Below are 23,575 nucleotides of genomic sequence, written 5' to 3'. Positions count from 1 at the left end.
ACAATAACAAGCTCTCTCAAGTGCCATGACATATTTTATTGCATAAGAAAAGGAGTCCCAAGTCTTTAAAACATCAAATCTGTTTGCTCCGTAGAGTTTGAAAACAGACCGTCATCAACAGACTGGGAGGCTTTTTGCTACACAAGTCATCTATGCATGCAGGTTAGGTTACTCAGTGACATTATTCTCCACTTGTGTTATTTCCCTGACAGCTCGCATCACATCTTCAATTTTGACCTTATCTCCAAACTCCATCTCTCGGTGTTCCAGTAGGATTCCCTGGGAGGAAAAAATAAATCGTTTTCCCGACTTGGTTATCCACAGATTGAATTGTGTCACTTCTACCTGCTGTTCACGTCCGATGACAAAAACACCGCCAAGCACGAAGCCCTCTCCCATGATATTGCCCTTGAAGCCCTTTCCGAATGCCCTGAGGCCGTTCATCCACACCCCGGCACGAAGGAACGCCAGGAGGCCCAACCGTCGCTCACGAGGTCCAAAGAAGCATTTCTGCGACGAACAGAAGCACAGCGTGAAAATTCAGACTCGGGGAAACACAAGATTAACTTCATAGTTTTCTCCAAAAGACCTTTTCATCCAAGAAGATCTCCCCGTGGAAATAATTCCTGAATTTCTGGACCTCATCGCTGATGTTCTCCTTGACCATGGCGTACAGTGGAACCCCAAGCTGGTCCAGCTGGGGCTTCAGAGAGGACAGCTCTGCAGCTTCCTGGATGACAGCGTGTTAAGCTTCCATCATGCTAAGTGGTAAATGCAGTCATCAAAATGGTTACCTCTCTGCACAAAAATCATCCTGGTCGGCGCACCGCCATAATGACAGCGCCCGTCTGCTCCCACAGAGACTTGGCCTTCAACTTTGTCTTCCCTGAAATTGAAGGTGGATATTAAGGGGTTAAATGACAGCAGAGAGGAAAGTCGGGTTTGACAATTTTGAAATGCGGGTGAAAGGAAATAGATAAAGCAATCGTGGGTGGAAGTGAAGGGCGAATTGATAGAAAGGAATTGAAAGAAGTGACTAAAGCCAAGAAGGGATGGGTGGGTGAAGAAATCACATGACGGATTAAAAGTGAAGGAAGGAGGCAAAGGGTTACAAAGCAGCTACATTGTAAACTCAACAAAGTCACTTTAAAAAAAAAAATCCTTCTCGGCAAAAGTTTGCTAGCGCACGCTTACCTGCAGTCAAAGTCGTGAGCTGAGCTTCTTCTAAATACTGGAGGCTGGCCTTCAGCGGCTTCGTGAGGAACATATCCGTCACAAAGTTGAAAAATCGGGCCACCAGGCCACCCGCAACCGTTGCGGCTTGGACTAGAACAGCCATTCCGCTATTCCTGCTCCTTCTCTGTACTTCTTACTCCGGAAATTGTTTGACGTCCACCTCGCCTGCAGCTCTATATGCTGACGCTCCGTGCGTGTTACCGCGACGCCTTCATGAACGCGCACGTCACAATTTCATTCGTTTTATTTAATTGGGTGGTGCACGGTGGTGTGACGTCATAAAGCAGTCATTGTGCAACGACGATTTTCTGGTTTAAAAGTCACCAGGGATAATAGGAGTACACTCCTTCCTTAAAATGAGCACAATCGTTTCCTGTTTGTTGACCAAACTTGACTTTTTAGTCTATTTTTGTTTAAATAAACATGCGCGCAAGCATCCGTCTAATTTAGAGACCGTCTACAAATTAAAAGTCCTCGGTTGATATATGTCAAACGGACGTCTGTTTTAGGGACCGTCCACAAATTACCTGTGACGCATGAGAAAAATATTCACCAAAAATGCAGTGAAACTTTTTAACTTATACAACAAAGTAACACACAGTGTTGTTTCAAGTACATAATTTTATTTGAATATTTCAGAGGGCATTTTTTATATAGGAATGTAGGAGATTCAAAAATTGTTCATCAGTGGACCCTCAAGCAGCGATTTAGTTATTTTCCTGCTGTTCGGTTACTACCTGCAAAACCACACAAATGTTAGTCACCATTAAATGTCACAATTACAAAAAAAATCATATTAAAGAAATGCATGAATAACATTCACGATAGTTTTAATGGCTTCTTTTTTTTTCTTTTTCAGATGTGCTGGTGTTGAATTGACCTGTGGCGTTAGCGTAACGTGTTAGCAACCAAAATGTATTTCACCAACCTCTTCCGAGTTTTGAACAACTGGTGTTGAATTTGAATCAGGGGTCACCAACTGGTTGTCAACCGCCGGGACTGAGTTGGACTCAGTTGGTTGAACCTGGGGAGCCTCAACCTGCGGCGCCTCCAACTGTGACTCCACCTGCATAGACTCGGACTTAGCACACTCAACTTGAGAGGACTCAACCTCTGTGGACTCCACAATTGGATTCTGGACCTGCGTAGACTCCAGTATTAAGGAGTCCACCAGTGCAGACTCTGAGGTCTCAATGTGTTTGGATTCTACGTCAGAGACTTCAGCTTCAAAGGACTCGGAAATGGCGGTTTCAGACTGAGCTAGGTCCACCGTTGGAGAGTCTGCAGACTTGGGATGAGAGGTCTCAGCTTGTTCAGATTCCATGTGGGAGACTTTAGCCTGAGAGGTCTCAGCCTGCACAGAGTCCACCAGTGTGGACTCCTTCTGCACAGACTCGCCCTGTTTAGACTCCACCTGCCCAGACTGCACCCGGGGGCTATGAACTTGGGTGAATTCAGCCGGAGTGGACTCTGCCTGCACAGATGATTCTGGTGTGAACTCCACCTGTGCAGAATCAACCTGGGAGGTCTCAGCTGGAGAAGATTCTGATTGCATGGACTCGGCCTGCACAGACTCCCCTGGCGTGGACCCCAAATGCACATCCTCCGCTTGGGAGCTCTCAACTTGTGTTGAATCCACATTGGAGGCCTCAGCCTCGGAGGACTTGTCTGGGACATCTGCTTGGTAGGTCTCAGCCTGGATGGATTCTATAGACTCTGCCTGGGACGTATCAACCTGCCAGGACTCCCCCTGCTTAGTTTCTCCTTGCATGGACTTAACTTGGGTGGATTTCATTTCTGCAGACTCATTTTGCTCAGACTCCATTTGTGAAGACTCAGTATGAGAGGTCCCAGCTGGTGTGGTTTCAATCTGGGATGCCTCAGATGGAGAGGATTCCATCATTGCAGATTCAGCATTCTCGTCCTTCTGGTAAAAAGGTGTCAGGAGAATTCTGTAAGTTAATTTGTCCTCATTCCTCTCATCTGGTTTTGTGTCTCTCAACTTGCACCATGCTTCTGTTCCCAGCTGGGTTCTCCACTCAACTCAATAAGACCATTCTTGAACTCACCACGTTCTCCTCTCGGGATTTCTCCACTTCGGGCTGGTCCTGCTGGATGACGTCGGTCCGCGGAGAGACAACCGGAGCAGTTACGTTATTTGTCGTCTTCACCTGGTGGACAAATGAACACGTGTCTCTCCGCAAGATGGATCCCAAACCAGCTAAGGTCTCTCTTTCTTCTCCCATGCACATACATAGCTCACCCTAACCCCATGCTTAAAGGTCAACACACTTTGCATGCACATGCAGAAGAACCACCACCAAACACGTTTTGATGTTTTTTATCACCTCCTGATCATGTTCCAGAGGTCCACTTTGCTGTTGGGTTTCTTGCTCATGGGGGTCGCTCACAGGTTCGTGTGTGGCTCCCACATGATCTTCTGGTCCTGTAGGCTCCGTTTTAGAGAGCTGTTAAGGTGCCGAGTGTCAAATACTCTTCAAAGCTACATTCCATCTGATTCTCTGCCTTCACCTTGCCTGCTCTTCACCTCCCAATCATCCTGAACTTGCTGCCTTCTAACTGCTGACTGACCTCTGAAATGCGACTACACCAAATAGCAAAACATAAATAAAATAAAATTAGGTACTTTTACATCTGGCTCCTTCTCGGTGTCCTTCCCAGCATCCTTTTTGGTGTCCTTCTCACCGGCTTTAGCTCTTTCCTTCTCCATAAGTGCCAACCGGGTCTGTTTCTGTAAAAAAAATATTTTTTTTTATAAATATTCCACAATTTTTTATCTGAATGGTAATATAAAACAGACTATCACTCTCGAAACGTTAGACAACAGCGCCATCTATTGACAAAACTAAACTTTTTATTCATTTATTTGTTTGTTTGACCTTTTTTTCATATTCAACGTTGGAGTTGTATTTGTACAGCCAGTGAGCCAAAAACTGGATGGGGTCCATGGGGCGCTGCTCGACCACTTCAGCAAGCGCCTCTGCCAGACATGAACCCAGATGAGTCTTGACGTACTCGGAATCCATGTTTTGACTCTGTCAATGTAATAGAATTAAATTTGTGATTCATATGATTGCACTAACACAAAAGTCTGTTCAACTAGGTTGATCTCAAATATGAAGTCATTGGCTCGTTTTTTTTTTTAAAGAAAACAAGCAAAATCACTGTCAGCATGTAAATGAAAAATAATAATAATAATTAGCTGCATTATAATTCTCTCCAAATAAATTCATTGACCTTTTAAGATGACAAGAAAGAAAAGGATGAAACAAACCAGTTGCCAAGCACGATTGCACTTCCGGATGTGTTTGTTTGTGTTTCTATGGTAACAGTGTCGCTTTTTTAATCGTCCCCAGACTAGCCTTGAAAGAGTTCCGACTAATCTGCCATTATTACACTTTATAGAATTAATAAATTAATATTAATTTAGTCTATCTTAGTATTTTTCAATTAGTGTAGTAATTCTAAGGTACTATTTAATGCTGCAATGCCATTGTTATTACACTTTACAGAATTAATAAATTAATATTAATTTTGTCTATCTTAGTATTTTTCAATTAGTGTAGTAAATAATTCTAAGGTACTATCTAATGGTGTAATGCTTTTCACATTGTTTAATTTATATTTTTTACATAGGTTTTTAATGTCATTTATTTCATGTTGGTTTTAATTATTAAAGTATTTTAGCCAAACTATTATTATTAATATGATTTATCATTTATTTGTACCTCATTTAATAAATTGTTATTTTATAAAATGCATGATATTTTATAATGGTCATGCTTAAAAAAATAAACCACACACCTAGTCAAATTATTAATTTAATTTACATGGATTTTCATTTGCTTTCATGACTAGGAAAGTGGACGCCGAGAAGGAGATGTGAATGATGCTAACCTGCCGTGGAGGAGCGACGCCTCCGATTTCAGGCTGTGGTACGTCAGCGTCAGCAGCAGCTGCCCCTCACAGAGAACACACAACCTACTACTGCCGCCGGCCGGGGCAGTCACGAACCACAAGCACGTCTTCCTCAGACCTCAGGACGACAACGACGACAGGATTTATTCTCCTTCTTGTCCACTAGACTGGATTCTGTGGGATCCTTTGCACTACCGTGGCAGGTATTTGACCTTTTACCTTTCTCATGTGTTGTCTTCTCTTTCTCGCTTACATTAACTTTAATTAGTCTCATTTCGTGCTACAGATTGAAAACTTCTGAGGTGAAAAGGTTGCATTGAGGTGTTTACGTCCAATTTAGGAGATTGAAACTCCCACAACCCCAAGAGTTCAAATTTTTTTCTCCATTAATCTAAAAATGATACTGCCAAGTTTGATTTGTTTGGGGCCACAGTTGAAGTTATTGGGCTTGAATTAAAGATATAGTTAGCTCACATTTGTTCTAATAATAAGCATAGACCTGTAATTGAGCTTGGGGTCATTTTTGGAATGGGGAGACTTCTCTGTAGTGGTTTTGCATGTGTGTGTTAAGTCTCGAATTTTGATGTCCATCGTGGACCTTCTCCTTTGCTTTGTACCTCTATTGTGCCCTTTTCACACTGCACTTAGCAGGACGACGAGATCATCCACCGTCGTATTTTCATACCGCAGCAACTCCATTTTGTTTTTCCCAAAACCATCCTCCATAATGTTGATTTTTTTTTTTTTTCCTTTTTGTCCACCACCTAAAGTGTCTTTACTGCCGTCACACGTTCACGGACTCATGGAAGCGTGTTGGGTTTTGGGTTTCTTTTACCAAGCGCGACCTTGTGACAAAGTACTTGGCCGCGTCCGCCGTGTTTTCCTGGGGAAGATGAAAAAGTGAAGTAGGGTTAACGTCAAGTTGAAGTGGTTGTCTTGGATCAAATTTACTTCTTGATTCATGGCGGCATGGTACACATTTCGTGTCCTCCTCCTGTTCTACTTCTTCCCACATGTAATCTACTCAGATTACTTTGCCATTCGAGCAAAGGCCAAATGGGTCAGAGGCTGAGTTTGAAACACATGAAGAAGAAATTCTGATTCAATTACTCACCAATTTCTGCTTTTATTGCAAAAAAATGCAGATACAAATGCTCCTGTCAAAGTCTATTAATCACCAGGCTCGAATGTATATCTGTGGGGCCTCCAGAGCGTACGAGCCGGCTTAGCTCTGGTCTTTACAGCTCGCCGGGGGTATGCGATGCCACGGTGGCGCAAGCAGCTGCCCTCTCAGCAGTAACCGCACGATGCATGCAGATATTTCCAGAGTCATCAGATCCAGAGGACCCTTGGGGCCAATCACGATGCTGTAACACGCAGGCGGCGGTTTACAGGTGTAAAGCTCGGAATTAGTCCGGCGGCGACTCCCTATAGGCTTCGAAATACGGGGTTAATTGGCAGCTGACAGGGAGTGATTTGACCCCGTGAGAACGCAGCAGGGAAGGCACGTGGCGAATGTTAAAGAAAACGTTGGGGTGAAGCATCTGTCGATCTTTACGTTGTTTGATAGCTTATCGCTAACGCACAACAGTTGTGTAACTCTTCTTTTATCCATTCTATTTAAGCAACTTGTTTATTTACTGTACATTCGACCCCAGATATTCGCTGGGGATTTCAAGTCGAGCATTTCTTGTCCTTTTTCAGCCCAATGTCTTGGGTAGAAAATACGTGGAGGCGATGGCGAACGATCAGATGTCTCACTTGGCCAGGGGGCTCGCAAAGTGCACTCGAGGGTGCGAAGGCGGAAGCTCACTTGTGTTCGGAGCCCCCACCCGCGTCGTGTAAAGTGTAGTCGGGTCGGAGATCCGAGCTGTTGATCGGGAGGGGATGTGAAGGCGGGCGAAGGAATGAGCGCAGTCATTCGGCTCCTGTAACTCGACGCTTGGTCTTGACAGCCGCTAGCAGCTGGGGGTCACCGAATCCTGCTCACATGTGGGAATGCATCATCCGCTGTGTTATCACTCTCTCTCTGTCTGCATGGAGGTGGGCAACAGTCATTCATGCGTGTGATTGATGGATCTCATTGGTTGATTGAGGTAGCATCCTCGTTGATATGCTCAAAAAAACACAATTTTTCACCTCGCAGTTCCACCTAGGGTGACCCCTGTGCGGCGGTAGCCCTTCGCAATGCCAAGATGGCTCCCCCGCTCCCTCCCTCAGGCGCCAACGCGTTCCGCCCCTTCACCCGAGAATCGCTGGCGGAGATCGAGAGGCTTCAAGTGGAAAAGCGCAAAAAGGCAGACGCAGTAGATGGACACGATGAGGCCGAGGTGGAGGAAGAGAAGACGCCGGCGACCCCTAACGCCGACTTGGAGGCCGGCAAGAGTTTGCCGTGGATTTACGGAGACCCTCCGGCGGAGATGATCAACACACCGTTGGAGGATTTGGACCCCTTCTACAAGGCTCAGAAGGTCAATTGGATTTTTAATACCACTTTTTTTTCCAGAATAATAGCGGTTCGAGTAGTCACTCTTTGAGTACGATACCAAGAACCGATACTTACTGAAGATTAACTCTCACGTTTGTGCTTTTCAGACATTTATCGTGCTTAGCAAAGGCAACACCATCTTCAGGTTCAACGCGGAGCCGGCGTGCTACCTCCTGAGCCCCTTCAGCATCGTGAGAAGAGGATCCATCAAAATCCTCATCCATTCATATCCTTAACACCACCACACATTTCAACCCTTAATATCATCCATGTTTCCTTAACGTGACATCTCAAATTATTCAGCATGTTCATCATGATCACCATTTTATCCAATTGCGTGTTTATGACCATGAGCAACCCGCCAGCCTGGAGTAAAAATGTCGAGTGAGTATGCGGTCGTACATCTGAATGTTGATGTCGTTGCTAAAAATTTTCTTTTCGTCCTCAGGTACGCTTTTACTGGGATTTACACCTTCGAGGCCACCGTCAAAGTTTTGTCCAGAGGCTTCTGCATCGGCTCGTTTACATTCCTTCGAGACCCGTGGAACTGGCTGGATTTCATGGTGATCAGCATGGCGTAAGCAATACGAGTATTTCATCATGTTGATCCGCCAAGTAGGTGACCTTCTGATTTTTTTTTTTTTAATTTGGGGATTTTTTTGCAGGTACATCACTGAGTTCGTCGATCTCGGTAACGTGTCCGCCCTCAGGACCTTCCGTGTACTACGAGCCCTTAAAACCATCACTGTGATTCCTGGTACGTTTTTTTTTTTTTTATTCCATTTCCTACCACTTTAACACTTTCTTCTCCCGGCAGGTCTAAAAACCATCGTGGGCGCGTTGATCCAATCGGTGAAGAAAATGGGGGACGTGATGGTCCTGACTGTCTTCGCTTTGGCCGTGTTCGCTCTGGTCGGCCTCCAGCTGTTCATGGGCAACTTACGGCACAAGTGCGTTCGTTGGCCCATCGACGGCAACGACACCGAATGGTTCAACGTCACCGACACGTTGGCGTTTGACAACCAAACAATCGGTTTCAACGCTAGCGATTATTCCAACGGCACCTTCGATTTTGCGGAGTACATCGAGAACTCGGGTATGTTTTTAGGTGTTACGTTAATAAAATCATTTTTACAGGATTCTATTTAAATGTGTGCAGAAAACTACTACTTTCTGGACGGCAGCAAAGATCCTCTTGTATGCGGGAACGGTTCCGATGCTGGGTATGATCTTGACATCGTTTCTTCACCTTACTCCAGCTGAGATGCGATCTTCACTCATTACACCTCCATGACTTAACTCTAGAGTCTGCCCTGAAGGTTTCACGTGCATGAAGGCCGGCGGGAACCCAAATTACGGCTACACCAGCTTCGACTCGTTCGGCTGGGCTTTCCTGGCGCTCTTCAGACTCATGACCCAGGACTACTGGGAGAACCTCTTCCAGATGGTTGGAATTCCGCAGGCGTTTCCTCTCCTTCTCACCGGACGTGGAGAACGCCTCCTTATTTGTCGTAGCTTCTCGTTTGTTCCAAACGCAGATCCTGCGGGCGGCGGGCAAAACGTATATGCTCTTCTTCGTGGTGGTGATCTTCCTGGGTTCCTTCTACCTCATCAACCTCATCCTAGCGGTGGTGGCCATGGCGTACGATGAGCAGAACCAGGCCACGCAGCGTGAGGCCAAGGAGAAGGAGGAGGAGTTTCAGCGTATCCTCGAACAGCTCAAGAACCAGGAGCAGGTACGCGCTTAACTTTAGCTGAGCTTGGCTCCTCAAAAGGTGCTTGGTGGGCTTCTGTTTCTTGTAGGCTCAGCAGTCTGGAAGTCGAGAATCTCTGAACAGTAGCAAGCTGCCAAGTCGCCACTCCAGCCCGGAGCGCGACGAAGCTGTCAAGGACTGTAACGGCAAGATGGTCCCAAGCCTCATGGTCCGACCGCCCACCATGGTCGTGGTTAGTAGCTGTCGTCTTCCGAGTCATCAACTATGAGGCTTCACTGTAGCTTCATTTTTTTTTTTAGTGTAATGATGACGAGGAGCTCAGGGAGAAGTCTCCAGGCATGCTTAATCCAGATGATCTTCATCCAGATGATCAGAGTCAGAGGCAGAGGTCCACTAGCGCCATGGAAGGTACTGCTCGGTCCCATTCGCTAGGTGCTAAGCCCTTTGCGGGCGCGAAGAGATAAACGTGGCATCAAGTTTGAAGCAGAGCTGTGGTGGCACAATTATATTGCACTTAGACTTCATTAGGAAGAATCTCTGTCAACATTCAAGCGCTCATTTAATGTGGGAGACTTAAGTCATGTGACTTAAGTCTGGCGGCTTCCCAACTGTTGTTATCACCTCGGTGAAAACAACCCGCAGCGATTATAGAAACAAGAAGAACGTTTGTAGCATTAGCGTTGCTATTCCTGGGTATTAACTTTCAAAACTGCTCTCTCCTAAATGACAATTTTTTTTTGGTCCAGACTTGGAGGACGCTCAGAAGCCGTGCCCACCAGGCTGGTATAAATTTGCCAATATTTTCCTCAAGTGGAACTGCTGCAAGCCGTGGATGATCCTCAAAAAGTGGTTGTACGTTATTGTGATGGACCCTTTCTTCGACCTGGCCATCACCATTTGCATCGTGCTCAACACGCTCTTCATGGCCATGGAGCATTACCCCATGACCAAAGAGTTTGATGAGATGCTTTCCGTGGGGAACCTGGTGAGACCAAACTTTCTGCTGTTTATTTCTATAATGCTGACTTTCGTAACTTCTAGAACTCTTCTTAGGTTTTCACTGGGATCTTCACAGCGGAGATGGTCCTTAAACTCATTGCCATGGATCCTTACTACTACTTCCAAGTGGGTTGGAATATTTTTGACAGCATCATCGTAACTCTCAGTCTTGCAGAGTTGGGCCTGGCAAACGTTCAGGGGCTCTCGGTCCTGCGTTCCTTCCGTTTGGTGAGTGCCACTCACCCAGTCACACTTCTTCTCACTCATTCACATCTTCTATGCTGTGGCGATAGCTTCGTGTCTTCAAGCTAGCCAAGTCCTGGCCCACACTCAACATGCTGATCAAGATCATCGGAAACTCCGTGGGCGCCCTGGGCAACTTGACGCTGGTGCTGGCCATCATCGTCTTCATCTTCGCCGTGGTGGGCATGCAGCTCTTTGGCAAGAACTACAAGGACTGCGTATGCAAGATCTCCGATGACTGCGAGCTGCCGCGTTGGCACATGAACGACTTTTTCCACTCCTTCCTCATCGTCTTTCGCATCTTATGCGGCGAGTGGATCGAGACCATGTGGGACTGTATGGAAGTGTCCGGGGCGGGAATGTGCCTCATCGTCTTCATGTTGGTCATGGTTATTGGAAATCTCGTGGTGAGTAGATTTTTTTTTTGTGTACAGTTTCAACATAATGGTTCTTCTTGGAAAACGGCCAAATTAGATCTTGATGTCAGAAGAAGTGACCATGTCATGAGCACTTCCTGGTAGGTTATTCATAGAAATGAAAAGGAAATAGCTCATCAGCAGGAGAGCTGAAAAGCACCGACTGCCAAGTGCCAAATTTTCCAAATGACCCCCCCCCGCCCCCCCCTCCTCAAATCGCCATCTCAGGGGGCTGAGCTAGCGTTCGTTATGTACGCGGATGGAAAAAAAAAAAAAGTACACGCTTCTATTTAAATCCAATGACTTGAGAAATCAAATTCTGGTTTTGACCTTGTGTTAAGATCCAGATCAGGTCGGCGTGCTGCCACCACGCAAACAGCTGCTGAGTGAAAGCGAGTCATCGGAGATGGCGTATTCGACTGTAATTGATCATATCGCTCCGATCATATGGCTTAATCCAGGATTTGATACATGTTAGCATGACAGGGAAGAAGCTAACCCTGACATGTCGACCTTCTGCGCAGGTGCTGAACCTCTTCCTGGCGTTGCTGCTCAGTTCGTTCAGCGGCGACAACCTGTCGACGGCGGATGACGACGGCGAGCTTAACAACCTCCAGATCGCCGTCGGGAGGATCACGCAAGGCATTGACTGGCTCAAAGCTAACGTCACCAAAATTCCAGGGAGAATCCTGGGCAAAATACCCAAGGCGACTGAGGACACGGTGGAGATGAACGACTTAGACAAAACGGCAGATGGGATAGCAAATTGTCGGACTTCTGGCGCCGGTTTAGATGGAGAGCTTGTGCCCATCGCTCAGGGAGAGTCAGACTTTGAAATTCTGGACGACGATGACGACGAGTATGACTCCAATCTTTCCACTTGTGGTGACAGCCTTCATGATGATGTAAGAATGAAAGACTTTACCGTGTATCTCCAAAGTCCTTAAAGCCTTTTATTTTTTTTTAGAAAAGCCTCGAGGATGATCTAGGTCATATCAAAGAAGTCAAAGTGAGTAGCTTCTCTCCAAAAAAAAACTTTTCGTGTCAACGTTGTCTCTGTTGTCCCTGAGCAGCTGATGGGCGTGGCCACCGAGGACGCCGACGTATCAATGTGCAGTACGGCCGATTATCAACCGCCTAAACCCGAACTGGAAGAAGAAGAGGAGGAAGAACCGGATCCGGTGGAGCCGGAAGCCTGCTTCACCGACAGTAAGAATTTAAAACCTGAACAGTGTTCCCATTCGGAATCCATTTATGATATCTCACCGACAGACTGCATTGGACGCTGGCCGTGCCTCACCGTGGACGTGGACACCACCAAAGGCAAGCGATGGTGGAAGCTCCGCAAGACCTGCTATGCCATCGTAGAGCACGACTGGTTTGAAACCTTCATCATCTTTATGATCTTACTCAGCAGCGGCGCTCTGGTAAGTCCTCGGAACACGTCCCAACGTTTCTCGCCGGGACATATTTGTCACGCTACCCTTCGACAGGCTTTTGAAGACATTTATCTCGAGCGACGGCGAATCATCAAAATTATCCTGGAGTATGCCGATAAAGTTTTCACCGTCGTCTTTGTCATCGAGATGATCCTGAAATGGACGGCCTACGGTTTCAAGACCTACTTCACCAACGCCTGGTGCTGGCTGGACTTTTTTATCGTCGATGTAAGTTCTCAGAAGGTCCAACGAGGGTTTGGTAGGGTCACAAACTGGGTTCTTCTGCTGTAGGTTTCTCTGATTAGCTTGGTGGCTAACTGGATGGGATTCTCCGAGCTGGGGCCAATCAAATCCCTCCGAACGCTGAGGGCGCTGAGGCCTCTACGAGCACTCTCCAGATTTGAAGGCATGAGGGTAAGTGGCGCCGAAGCAGCCATGCTTGAGATTGGCGTGGTTGTCATTGTGTAATGTTAAGCTAAGCTAAGTGGCTAATGCTATCTGCATGTTTTGACACGTGTGACGTTTCTCCTAGCTTGCATGCGTGGGAGCGCAACCAGGTAAGCGTTGCCGTGTCGATCGTCGTTCCTCGCCTCGACGTCAAGCTTCTCATACTTTTGACCTCACCAGGTGGTGGTGAACGCGCTAGTCGGCGCCATCCCGTCCATCTTCAACGTGCTATTGGTCTGCCTCATCTTCTGGCTCATCTTCAGCATCATGGGGGTCACCATGTTTGCCGGCAAGTTCTACCGCTGCATCAACACCACCACGGAGGAACCCTTCGCTGTTGCCGAAGTCAACAACCGCACCGAGTGCCTGGCCCTGCAGGAGGCCACGGGGGAGGCCCGCTGGGTCAATATCAAGGTCAACTACGATAATGTGGGGAAAGGCTACTTGTCGCTGCTCCAAGTGGTGCGTAACCTAAAATGTTCTCCGTTTTAAAAACAAATAAATAAACATTTTGATATTTTTTTTGTAGGCAACCTTCAAAGGCTGGATGGACATCATGTATGCCGCTGTTGACTCCAGAGAAGTACGTACCTCGTTATTCACCAAGCCTCAAATTCTTTCCATTCATACGATCTGTTGACGCTCCTCAGGTGGAGGAGCAGCCGTCGTACGAGATCAACCTATACATGTACATCTACTTTGTCATCTTCATCATCTTCGGCTCCTTCTTCACGCTCAACCTCTTCATCGGTGTTATCATTGACAACTTCAACCAGCAGAAGAAAAAGATGAGTGTTCACATGTTTGTCTTAAAGCTAATAATAATTCTTATAATGATGATATTTGCTGCTGCACTTGGGAGATAAAGACATCTTCATGACGGAAGAGCAGAAGAAGTACTACGAAGCCATGAAGAAACTCGGTTCCAAGAAGCCGCAGAAGCCAATTCCACGTCCTACGGTATGTTTTATGAAGACGGATTCAGCGACTGTGAAATGTCGACAATCTCAAGACCTCAGCTCAGCTTGTCATCATGTCTTGTCAACACTAAAGGACTTATATTTCTTCCCTCCCTTGGCAGAACTTCCTCCAGGGCTTGGTGTTTGACCTCACCAATCAGCAGTTCTTTGACATCTTCATCATGGTGCTCATCTGCCTCAACATGGTGACCATGATGGTAGAGACGGACAACCAAAGCGCAGAGAAGGAGGATTTCCTCTTTAAAGTCAATCTGGCCTTTATTGCGGTCTTCACCACCGAGTGCGTGCTGAAGCTCTTTGCTCTCCGGCAGTACTTCTTCACCAACGGTTGGAATGTATTTGACTTCATCGTGGTCATCCTCTCCATTGCTGGTGACAAAGTCGCCGTATGAAATCTGTCCATCGTGTTGTATTGAAGCCTTCATGAAGTTCTTCTCGTGCAGGCACCATGCTGTCGGACCTGATCGAGAAGTACTTTGTGTCACCCACGCTCTTCCGTGTGATCCGTCTAGCCCGGATCGGTCGAATCCTTCGTCTCATCAAAGGCGCCAAAGGCATCCGGACGCTCCTCTTTGCCCTGATGATGTCACTCCCCGCCCTCTTCAACATCGGCCTGCTGCTCTTCCTCATCATGTTCATCTTCTCCATCTTCGGCATGTCCAACTTCGCCTACGTCAAGAAGGAAGCGGGCGTGGATGACATCTTCAACTTTGAGACGTTTGGCGGGAGCATCATTTGCCTCTTCCAGATCACCACGTCGGCCGGGTGGGATGGGCTCCTGCTTCCCATGCTCAACAGGGAGCCCCCCGACTGCGATCCCGACTTTGAGAACCCCGGCACGGACGTGAGGGGCAATTGCGGCAGCCCGGGTTTGGGCATGATGTTCTTCAGCAGCTACATCATCATCTCCTTCCTGGTGGTGGTCAACATGTACATCGCCATCATCCTGGAGAACTTCAACGTGGCGCAGGAGGAGAGCAGCGACGCGCTGTGCGAGGATGACTTTGAGATGTTCAACGAGACGTGGGAGAAGTTTGACACGGACGGAACCATGTTCATCGAGTACGCCCGCCTCTCTGACTTTTGCGACGCTCTGCAGGAGCCACTGAGGGTCGCCAAGCCCAACCGCCTTCGTCTGATCCAGATGGACCTCCCGCTGGTCATCGGTGATCGCATCCACTGCCTGGACATCTTGATGGCCGTCACGGAGATGGTTCTTGGAGACACGTTGGAAATGGCCGCCATGCGGGAGAGCATCAAGACCAAGTTCCTCCAAAGCAACCCCACCTCGGACTCCTTCGCGCCCATCACTACCACCGTACGCCACAAGGAGGAAACGTGGGCCGCTACCGTTATCCAGCGGGCCTACCGGAGCCACCTGCTGCGACGCGGACTCCGTCACGCCGCCTTCCTGCGCCGCTCCAAGAGAGGGACCGCCCAGGTCCAAGACCCGGCGGAGAAGAAGGGATTGATTGCGCGCAAAATGGGAGCGCTGTATGCTAGCTGTGTGAACCTCGACAAGGAGAATGAGACTCTGGTGGCACCAGGAACCAGACCAGGTCTTGGCGCTCCTAGGTCGAGTGTCATGTCGGTACCTGTGGAAATCAGTAATGAGGTGGTGCTACATTCTGCCCCCGAGCCAGCCCGAGTCCTCCACAGCCTTGAAGAACACATCAGAGAGTCACATGTGTAACCCAAAAACTTTTTTTGTTGACATTTTTACGAGGATCCGAAGAACTCAATCCTCCCTCAAAACTCGAATGTTTTGATGAATGCAAGAAGGCTTGCTTGTCATGTTCAAGTTCTCCAGAGCAGTCTTAAGATGACTTTTGGGAGTTTCAGAATCAAACTTTGGATTCTTTATCAACCTGAAGTTGCACACAGAAAGTTGAACATCGCGGCTCGTTAGCAGCAGCTAACATTTAGCGAGAGCCGCTCGAATCTTGCACTACGTTTATTTTTGGGCCTGTCCAGGTCCAGTTGCAGCCAATGGGGATGATGAGCGTCTAAAAGCGAACTTCGCCCATCAGCGCGTGTGATAGATAGATGTTTTTGTCTACTTCCTGTTGTCGTGCCAGGGGGGGCCTTCGAAAGGACAGGACTCATGTTTACATGTCCATATGATATTAATCATATTATTAATAGGTCAACTCTTCAAGTCGCTTTTGGCCTCACGTTGATGCTGCGGTGACTCTCAAAAGTTTTTTTTTCACTTACTGTCTTAATTAAAAAGGTCTTATTTGAAATATTACCGCAGATGTGTTCAAAACTCGTGTGTCCTTTTTGTGTTATTTATCGTCGGTAATTTTAACCAGCCTATTTTAATGCTGACTCAAACTTTGTTTACATTTGGGAAGCAGTGGAGATGCATGCCCAGCCGTGTGTGTTATATTGGATATTATTTGTTACTGTAAAATCTGAATTAAAGACAAAAGTGTTTTCCTGTTTGGGGATGTTTAAAGGACGCCATCTAGTGGTCGCCATAACAAAGGAAAAACGTCTTTTTACATGGAGCAATTCCTGGAAGGAACTTGTGGCATTTACTGGCTCGTTTTATTTATGTATCAGCAATCTCCCTTTTTCCCCCCCAATATAGTGAATTGTAAAAAATTTTAATGACTCATTTGACCTTTGGGAGCTTGCAGCTCCGCCTTCTCCGTCTCTCCTCCTCTGCTCTTCTCTTCATGACTCCACCAACATTTTGATGAATGCTTTTTGTGTCTTTACATGGCCATCATGATCTGGTTTCTTTATGGATTGTCCGCATTAACGCTGCTCCACGTTTCAGGTAAAATAAGTCTTAATTATTTTGTTTTTGTGTGTTATTTTGGGGGACTCGCTTCACTTCCTGGACATCTGGAGAAAAAAGAGGAAGTTCGTCTAGTAATATTCTTTATATATTGTGTTTTGTGTTTTATTGGTTGCTAAATGTGGACTTTAATATTTCGATTTTGGTCATCTCAGACGCTGCTTTCCGTGAGCTCGCCATCACCCAGAAGCCGCGCTTCTACGGCGTCAGGCCCGGCCGCTACGTCACCATCTACTGCGCCTCATCCCACCAGCACCTGCAGGCCGAGGTGTTTTGGTACAAGACGGACCGCTATGACCAAGAAGTCGCTCAATGGCGCCTGCTCGAAGACGCTATGACTCGTGATAAAGACCGCACACGCAACGCCTTCCTCATCCTCCACGATTTGAGCTTCGAGGACAGCGGGGTCTACTTCTGCCGCATCAACAAAACGTGGGGGAGCGGCACTCAGCTGCAAGTTGCCAGTAAGTTTAAATATTGTCTACCTATAACATCACCAGTTTACGTAAAACTTTTTTTTTCATGACAGGGCCCATCAACCGAGAAGAGGCAGTACGTCGAAGCAACATAAAAGACGCCCTGATGGTCGTTCAAGGCCTGATGCTGGCCGTCATCGTGGCGCTTTTACTTCGCCGTAATAGCAAAATGGTGAGAAGAAAAAAAAGAAATGAGCAAAAGTGTATTTTAAAAAAATCAACCCTTTTGAATTGCCTTTTTTTGTGATTAGTTGAAAATTAAAGAGAACATCTACGAGGAGCCCGCAATTGAACACATCTACGAGGTGAGTTAGGTCACAAACTTAAAAATAAAAGTTATAATCTAATGCATGTTTGTTCGCGAGCAGGGCCTGACCATCGAGGCGTGCGGAGAAGGAGATTTGTACGAGGAACTAACTGTTTACGCCTCCACGGATGACTACGCCGAGGCCCCGTGGGAGTGACGTCATGGTGATTGTTGTGTGTGTGTGCTACCAAAGACTATGACATTTTATTATACTCAAAAATATTTGCTTAAAATCCAAATGTAAATTCACAGTGCATTATTGCTTCACATCTGATCTTTTTCTTTTTCTGCAGATATTGTACGACAACTGCTTACTTAGCTTTTAGTATTTGCATAAACATATTGATTTATTATAGATAAACTAACATTTTGCTTTAGGACCTCCCTTGAAAGTTTCTTGAAATAAAGCTCCATTTTTTTGTTCCTGCGTTTCTTCTTTCTCTTCCTCTGAATATACAACAAATAGGTCACCAGGGAAGGGCACTGGGGTCGTAAGGTCATTTGTGTTGTTTACATACAATATATTCATAAGATTGTTCTTTCATATTGTGTTTTTTTATTGCTCCCTACAGCATTTGTATCGACGTTTTCTCAATTTTGCAAATTGTGATATGCACCCGCAGAACAGAGACAAGTGCATTGTAGAAGGGGAATTAGCGCCCTCTTGTGGACACGGTCTTTTTCCCGTGATGCACCTCTCTGCTCGCCCGTACACTTCGTTCCCGTCGAGAGTAAACAAACCTCAGCTGGCGGTGTTCATTTCGTTACTTTTTAAAAAAAAAGTTTTAGGGCGTGGCGCGATGGCAGAAACATGCACGGAATGACTTGACCCGACATCCTCCTGCCTGGTTTATACTTTTTGGCTTCCTTTTGATCTAAATGGAAAGTCAAATCTGCATCTCGGTGAGGACCCGGCTAAGCTAACTATGACATGTAGCTACTCGGCTCGTTTAAATTCTTCATTTTTAACGAGAATTAAATTCTACTAGACGACACGGAAAGTAGACACTGATTAAGAATTTAAACGAGTTAAACGAGTTTGTTTGGTTGTGAAACTCTTTATAAATTGTCCAATCATTGTGCTTTTTGATTGGTCTCATCCAGACTAGATCATGTGAAGTTGTGAACTCAGTCACATGACTGGGCATTATATATTTTTTATTGTTGCAATAAAGCGGTTTTCCTGACACATTTACTTCATTTAATTCCAATACCTTTGTTCACTTTAAAACTGGTGCTCTGTTCTTAGTTGTTACACACATCTAGAACTTTCTCTCATATTCATCTTTTGATTTAGATCCCAAATTGTAATTAACTGGATTATTGATGTTCTGGGAGGGTTTAAAGCACTTCCAAAATCTGACTCATGATGGAAAAGATCGCTCAATGGCAGTGAGGAAGGAGAAGCTAAAGTTGGTTAATCACATGTCACGCTCGTAATCTTCTTGTGATTCCTTTGCAGCATGCCATGCGGTTATAGAATCTTGGAGAAGGTGCCATGTTAGCCACGCACACGCCTGACGCGCCGCAAGAAGCTAAGCATGTCAAGCAGGTAAGTCTCGATGTCAATTTGGATTGCCACACTCATCAAAATAACGACAAAATGGTGGTTGGTTATCTTGTCTTCCTGTTCTATTATTAGTGTCACTGGAATTAGATTAACAGGTAATCTGTGTTAAAGAGGCAGGAATGACCAGCAGAGTTGCCTTGATCATTCATCACGTGTTCACGTCTTTCTTGGCATCACGTGATTTTAGCCTTTAATGTTGCATAGTAAGCATAAGGTCATTGATCCCCCCGACATCTTGGCGCGCCAAAAGTTATTCATCAGGTTTTTTTTAAATAGAACTAAAGGAGGAAGTGGTAGTTATGTTGCTTCCTGTTTTGCAGATCAAGGAGAAGCTAGCGCTGTCGCTCAAATCCCTGCAGAGGCGCTACGTGACATCGGACTCGGTGGTCACCAGTGAGGACGGCGATGCCAACCTGCTGTGCTCCGCGCTGGAGGCCATCTTCGTTCATGGTATCAAGAGCAAGTACGTCCGCTGGGAGGCCAGAAAAGGAGAGAGCGGACCTCTCCCCCAGCCCTTCTTCTGGAATCTACTTAAGACCGTCACCCATCGGTGAGTCCAGCAGCAGCACCTTTGTTTATTTTGGACGGGGTGATTATTTAAGATAACCCGCCCCTATCTGCAGCGATGTGATCACAGAGCTGGAGAAGATCAACTTCGTGGGTACGGACGTTGGACGTTGCCGAGCATGGCTTCGTCTGGCCCTCAATCATGGTCTGCTGGAATGCTACCTCCTGTCGCTGTTTCGGGAGAGTGCCACGCTGCGGGCGCACTATCAGCCCGGCGCCCTGCTGCTCAACGGCGAGGAACGCGAGGTGCTGCTCAGCTACCTCCAGGGCCTGGCCTCGCTCACCTTCAACCTCTCGTACAAGTCAGCCGTCCTCAATCAGTGGACCACCACGCCCCTCAGCCTCGCCGGACTCTGCGCCCCGTCCCCGGCTGACTCTCCGGAAGCGCCCCTCAACGGGGTGGCGTGCAAAGACTCATGGGATTCGCTGTCGGAATCTTCGGGATCGACTGACACGGGCCCGCCGCTCTTGTGGGCTTCTCGAGGGTCTCGCGGTGGCACCGGAGCGCTCAACTCATCCACGTTGAGCCTGGACACCGCAGGCTCTTCGCAGCTCTCCTCCAGCTCGAGCTCGGACAGCCTTCTCCAGGGGCAGAAGCATCGAAGCCCCGCCAGCGAGCAGTGGTCTTCTTGTGACATCAGCCACGGCACCAAAGCACCCTTGAAAGCGTAAGCATGTCATTGACTAAAGCAGCCAAAGCAAAGTAAAACGTTGGTCTCTTCAGGTCGCCACCCAAGCAGCAGGAAAACTCCAGTCAGGATTCCATGCGTGAGGACTCCTTTGTCTCCAGCTCCGGCGCCGACCACTTCTCCGACAGCGACCAGCCGCCCAGTTCCGCTCTCTCCGACGCAGAGCCGCCGGCTCCGCCCCTCGCTGACCCGCCATCGCCCCGCCAAAATCACGTTGACCGTGTGCAGCCTGCCGCCACGACGGTCCCAAAAAAGGCCGAGCTGGACCGCGGAGAGAAAGGAGTCGAGAACGTCCTCTGCTTGGAGGTGTCATCAGACTCCCTCACGGTGTGTGTGCAGCTCAGAACATTTGAAACTTTTTTCATTGTAATCACATGACACACCTTTTTTTCCCCACCCTTTTCATTTCAGCACTCGCGCTCCTGGATCTCCGAGGAAGACATCTACAAGCCCCGTGTGGAATCAGAGCCGGACTGCGAGGCGCCACCGTCGCCGCCTCCCCCTCTTGCTCCTCTTCCTGCTCCTCCCGAAAGCTCGCAGTTGCCACCGAGTGTTGTGCATCGCCGTCAAATAGGTAATTAAATCTCCCTGATTGCGGTGACCTCAGGAGATCTTTCCGCATGTCGACCAAGTGAGTCAGACGGGCTTCTGAGGTAGCCCAGAAATGGAAGTGATCCATTCCATGCTTCTTGTCTCATGTTTTTCTAGGCCTCTCCAACCCCTTCCGAGGCTTGCTGAAGCTGGGTCACCTGGAGCGCCGTGGCGCCATGGGGATGTGGCGAGACCACTACTGCGAGCTGTCCCCCTTGGAGTTCTCCCTCTACCTCAATGCAGAGGAGCGCACCTGCTGCGACAACTGCTCCCTGCTGCGGTGCGAGGACGCCCGGCTGACCTCGCCCGACGGCCGCTTCGAGCTGGCTTTTCCCGGCAAGCGTCTTTACCTGCGTGCCGCCAACCGGGACGAGGCGGAGGACTGGGTGGACCGCGTCGTGGAGGCGGTCAACAAGTGCCGGCCCATGTCCCACGTGGAGGAGCAGTGGGAGATTCTGGAGATGCCCGGTGAGAACGGCGCCGAGGTCGGCAGCGTTTCCTTCCCGTGCTCCGCCTCGTGCAGCCCCGAGCGATGCACCTCGCCCCCTCCCCCTCAGGAGTTCAACTGGACTCGCACGGCGGATTTGGAAAGGGACGCTATCAAAGAAGCGGTGCTGTATTGTTGCTCGAGTGCTGACGCTCACTCGTGGGTTCCTCTCGTCTTCTCGCTCTCCCTGGAGGCCTTGAAAGGCTTCCGGGTGCAAGAAGGAAGCAAGTTGCTGCGGATGGCCTTCGCCATCCAGGAAGTGCGGGACGTGGTCCCCGACGTGGCGCTGGGCGGACCCTACTTTTTTAAACTCCTAACACTCAGGGAGACACTTAGACTGCGGGCGGAAAGCGCCGAGGAGGCGTGCTCCTGGAGGGCCCTGATCCGCGGGGCTCTGGACTCCTACTTGGAGAGCGGGGAGGAGACGGTTGCCGTCGGCCAGAACCTTGATGGAAACCTGCACAGACTGGTCCAGCACAGACTCAAAGAAGATGGCCCGCTCCTCGTGCATTTGTGCACCGTGCCCTCGCAAAATGGACTGGACACGCAGAGCTTCAAATGTGCAGGTAACCACAAACATCTCAAACTCTGCACGGACTCTACTCACGGGGAGTTGTCTGTCCAGGCTGCTCCCAGCAGATCGGCCCGTCGCTGGGACGAGCCCGCCTGTGCGAGTTCTCCGGCCAGTACTACTGTGACTCCTGTCACCGGGGCGACACCACCATCATCCCTTCACGCATGCTGCACAACTGGGATCTCAATAAACGCGAGGTCAGAGTGCGCCTCGGCCAAGTTTCTTTCTTTGTCTTCAACACGTGTGCTTCCAGGTGTCGAGGAGGGCCCAGTGGGTGCTGGCTCAGGTGGAGCAGGAGCCTCTGCTCAACCTGGAGCAACTCAACCCCGACTTGCTGACACACTCCGAGACCATGGCTCTTGTGCACAACCTGCGGCGGAGGCTGCGGCTACTGGGCCAGTACCTGCTCACCTGCCGTAGCGGTGCCTGCAAGATCCTTCAAGCCAGGTGTGTACAAATAAAAGAAAATGCGGATAAGGATTTGTGACATTTTCTACACGTTCCCACTAGGATGGAGCAGCGAACCTACTTACTGGAGTCCAGCAGCCTGTACAGCGTGAGGGACCTTCGGGAGGTGTGCACTGATAGACATTTGGTTCTCCTGGAGAACCTGGAATCACATCAAATGTCTTTTCCTCCAGATCGCCGAGAACCAGTACACCCTCTATCTGACGTCACTGTGCCATTTTGCCAGCAGCCACGTGTTCAGCTGCAACCTGTGCACGCAGCGGGGCTTCATCTGCCAGATGTGCCGCAACGACGACATTATTTTCCCTTTCCAGTTTGACAGCACCACGAGGTAATGTCCCGTCCCATCTTATCATCATAATAATGACTTCACCTATGACCTTTTTGCGTCACGCAGGTGCAAGGAATGCAAGGCGGTGTTTCATCGGACCTGCATGGTGCCAGATCAGGGTTGTCCTCGTTGCCTGCGAATGAGGAAGTATCTGGAGAGAGACCTGCAGGACTAAAGGAAGCCAATAGAGGGCGCCCTTGTTCTTCTTCTGGAAGAGCAGCCCGAAAATTATTTAACCTCAAGTGCAATTATTATTATGAGTAAAAGGACAGGTGGACTGATCCTAATTTATTGACTTGAGCAGCCACAGTGAATCCTCACCATGAGATTTTATTTGTTAGTCTTAAATGAGAAGTTAACAGTTTACACAAAAAAAGATTAGTAACATGTCCCTATGTGCCTTATACTTTTTTTTTCACCCTTCTTTTTACGCCAATGGGACTTTTCTTTGGTCTGGTGCAATGCCGGCTACTTTTCTGACTTTTCACATTTAGCAAATTAAGTCGTCCAAGAATTTTGCACACTTTGCACTGAGCTCCGACTGTTGACTGGACACTCTCCAAGGTCTAACAGCTTGTTTTTGATGTCTAAAAGTCAAATAAATGTCTTATTACATTCTGTTTAGATAAAATGTTTCATTATTTATCATTGTGAAACTTTGTGTCAATGTTAAATGTCAGATTTTTATACCTGCCAACCCAAAAATAATCTGCTTGTTTTTCAACAACTTGATATACAAGAATAATACCAAAGCTGCATTGTTTCTCAAAAATTGGAAGTATTCCATAAGTCAAGTCCAAGTCA

General features: G+C 47.8%; 4 protein-coding genes and 1 pseudogene across 7 annotated transcripts; 3 read left to right on the top strand and 2 right to left on the bottom strand.

Annotated features, from left to right (window-relative positions):
• Positions 1-16: 16 nt before the first annotated feature.
• LOC148382631 (peroxiredoxin-like 2A) lies at positions 17-1,461 on the bottom strand (annotated as a pseudogene). The gene is made up of 5 exons (XR_015854041.1): positions 1,195-1,461; positions 795-886; positions 590-730; positions 346-510; positions 17-279 (listed from the first exon to the last, which is right to left on the bottom strand). The product of XR_015854041.1 is annotated as a peroxiredoxin-like 2A (transcript).
• Positions 310-16,349, top strand: scn4aa (sodium channel, voltage-gated, type IV, alpha, a). The gene is made up of 30 exons (XM_088360102.1): positions 310-1,991; positions 2,096-3,190; positions 3,263-4,300; positions 5,116-5,378; positions 7,322-7,646; positions 7,771-7,891; positions 7,960-8,047; positions 8,112-8,240; positions 8,329-8,420; positions 8,481-8,759; positions 8,823-8,886; positions 8,969-9,110; positions 9,202-9,399; positions 9,467-9,610; positions 9,678-9,786; positions 10,125-10,363; positions 10,432-10,605; positions 10,671-11,027; positions 11,561-11,941; positions 12,004-12,045; positions 12,110-12,245; positions 12,309-12,463; positions 12,530-12,703; positions 12,767-12,889; positions 13,103-13,384; positions 13,452-13,505; positions 13,573-13,710; positions 13,778-13,882; positions 14,004-14,274; positions 14,346-16,349. The coding sequence occupies exons 5-30, from the start codon at positions 7,371-7,373 to the stop codon at positions 15,593-15,595; spliced, it is 5,523 nt and encodes a 1,840-aa protein (XP_088216228.1). The 5' UTR covers positions 310-1,991; positions 2,096-3,190; positions 3,263-4,300; positions 5,116-5,378; positions 7,322-7,370; the 3' UTR covers positions 15,596-16,349.
• LOC148382630 (uncharacterized) lies at positions 1,840-4,576 on the bottom strand. Of its 3 annotated transcripts, none has more exons than XM_088360088.1 (7): positions 4,532-4,576; positions 4,137-4,292; positions 3,884-3,988; positions 3,585-3,704; positions 3,306-3,407; positions 2,165-3,163; positions 1,840-1,973 (listed from the first exon to the last, which is right to left on the bottom strand). In XM_088360088.1, the coding sequence occupies exons 2-7, from the start codon at positions 4,281-4,283 to the stop codon at positions 1,944-1,946; spliced, it is 1,503 nt and encodes a 500-aa protein (XP_088216214.1). In that variant the 5' UTR covers positions 4,284-4,292; positions 4,532-4,576; the 3' UTR covers positions 1,840-1,943. The 3 variants fall into 3 exon arrangements, with proteins under 3 accessions (XP_088216214.1, XP_088216216.1, XP_088216215.1); XM_088360090.1 differs by having other exon boundaries at positions 2,165-3,160; XM_088360089.1 differs by having other exon boundaries at positions 4,495-4,572.
• Positions 16,350-16,490: 141 nt separating the features above from the next.
• Positions 16,491-17,917, top strand: cd79b (CD79b molecule, immunoglobulin-associated beta). The gene is made up of 5 exons (XM_088360097.1): positions 16,491-16,690; positions 16,867-17,175; positions 17,241-17,359; positions 17,439-17,492; positions 17,556-17,917. Exons 1-5 carry the CDS (start codon positions 16,630-16,632, stop codon positions 17,649-17,651), a joined length of 639 nt encoding a protein of 212 aa, XP_088216223.1. The 5' UTR covers positions 16,491-16,629; the 3' UTR covers positions 17,652-17,917.
• A 250-nt stretch (positions 17,918-18,167) lies between these two features.
• plekhm1 (pleckstrin homology and RUN domain containing M1) lies at positions 18,168-23,391 on the top strand. Its single transcript, XM_088360084.1, has 12 exons — positions 18,168-18,397; positions 18,957-19,046; positions 19,385-19,614; positions 19,688-20,299; positions 20,356-20,647; positions 20,732-20,894; positions 21,029-21,964; positions 22,024-22,169; positions 22,226-22,419; positions 22,483-22,546; positions 22,614-22,771; positions 22,838-23,391. Exons 2-12 carry the CDS (start codon positions 18,993-18,995, stop codon positions 22,944-22,946), a joined length of 2,958 nt encoding a protein of 985 aa, XP_088216210.1. The 5' UTR covers positions 18,168-18,397; positions 18,957-18,992; the 3' UTR covers positions 22,947-23,391.
• The last annotated feature ends 184 nt before the right edge of the window (positions 23,392-23,575 follow it).

Source organism: Syngnathus floridae, chromosome 18 (assembly GCF_059516105.1).
Source record: "Syngnathus floridae isolate MCC-2025c chromosome 18, RoL_Sflo_1.0, whole genome shotgun sequence".
NCBI lineage: Eukaryota > Metazoa > Chordata > Actinopteri > Syngnathiformes > Syngnathidae > Syngnathus > Syngnathus floridae.
The sequence above is the reverse complement of the archived record's forward strand: the minus strand, read 5'-3'. Positions and strand labels throughout refer to the sequence as shown.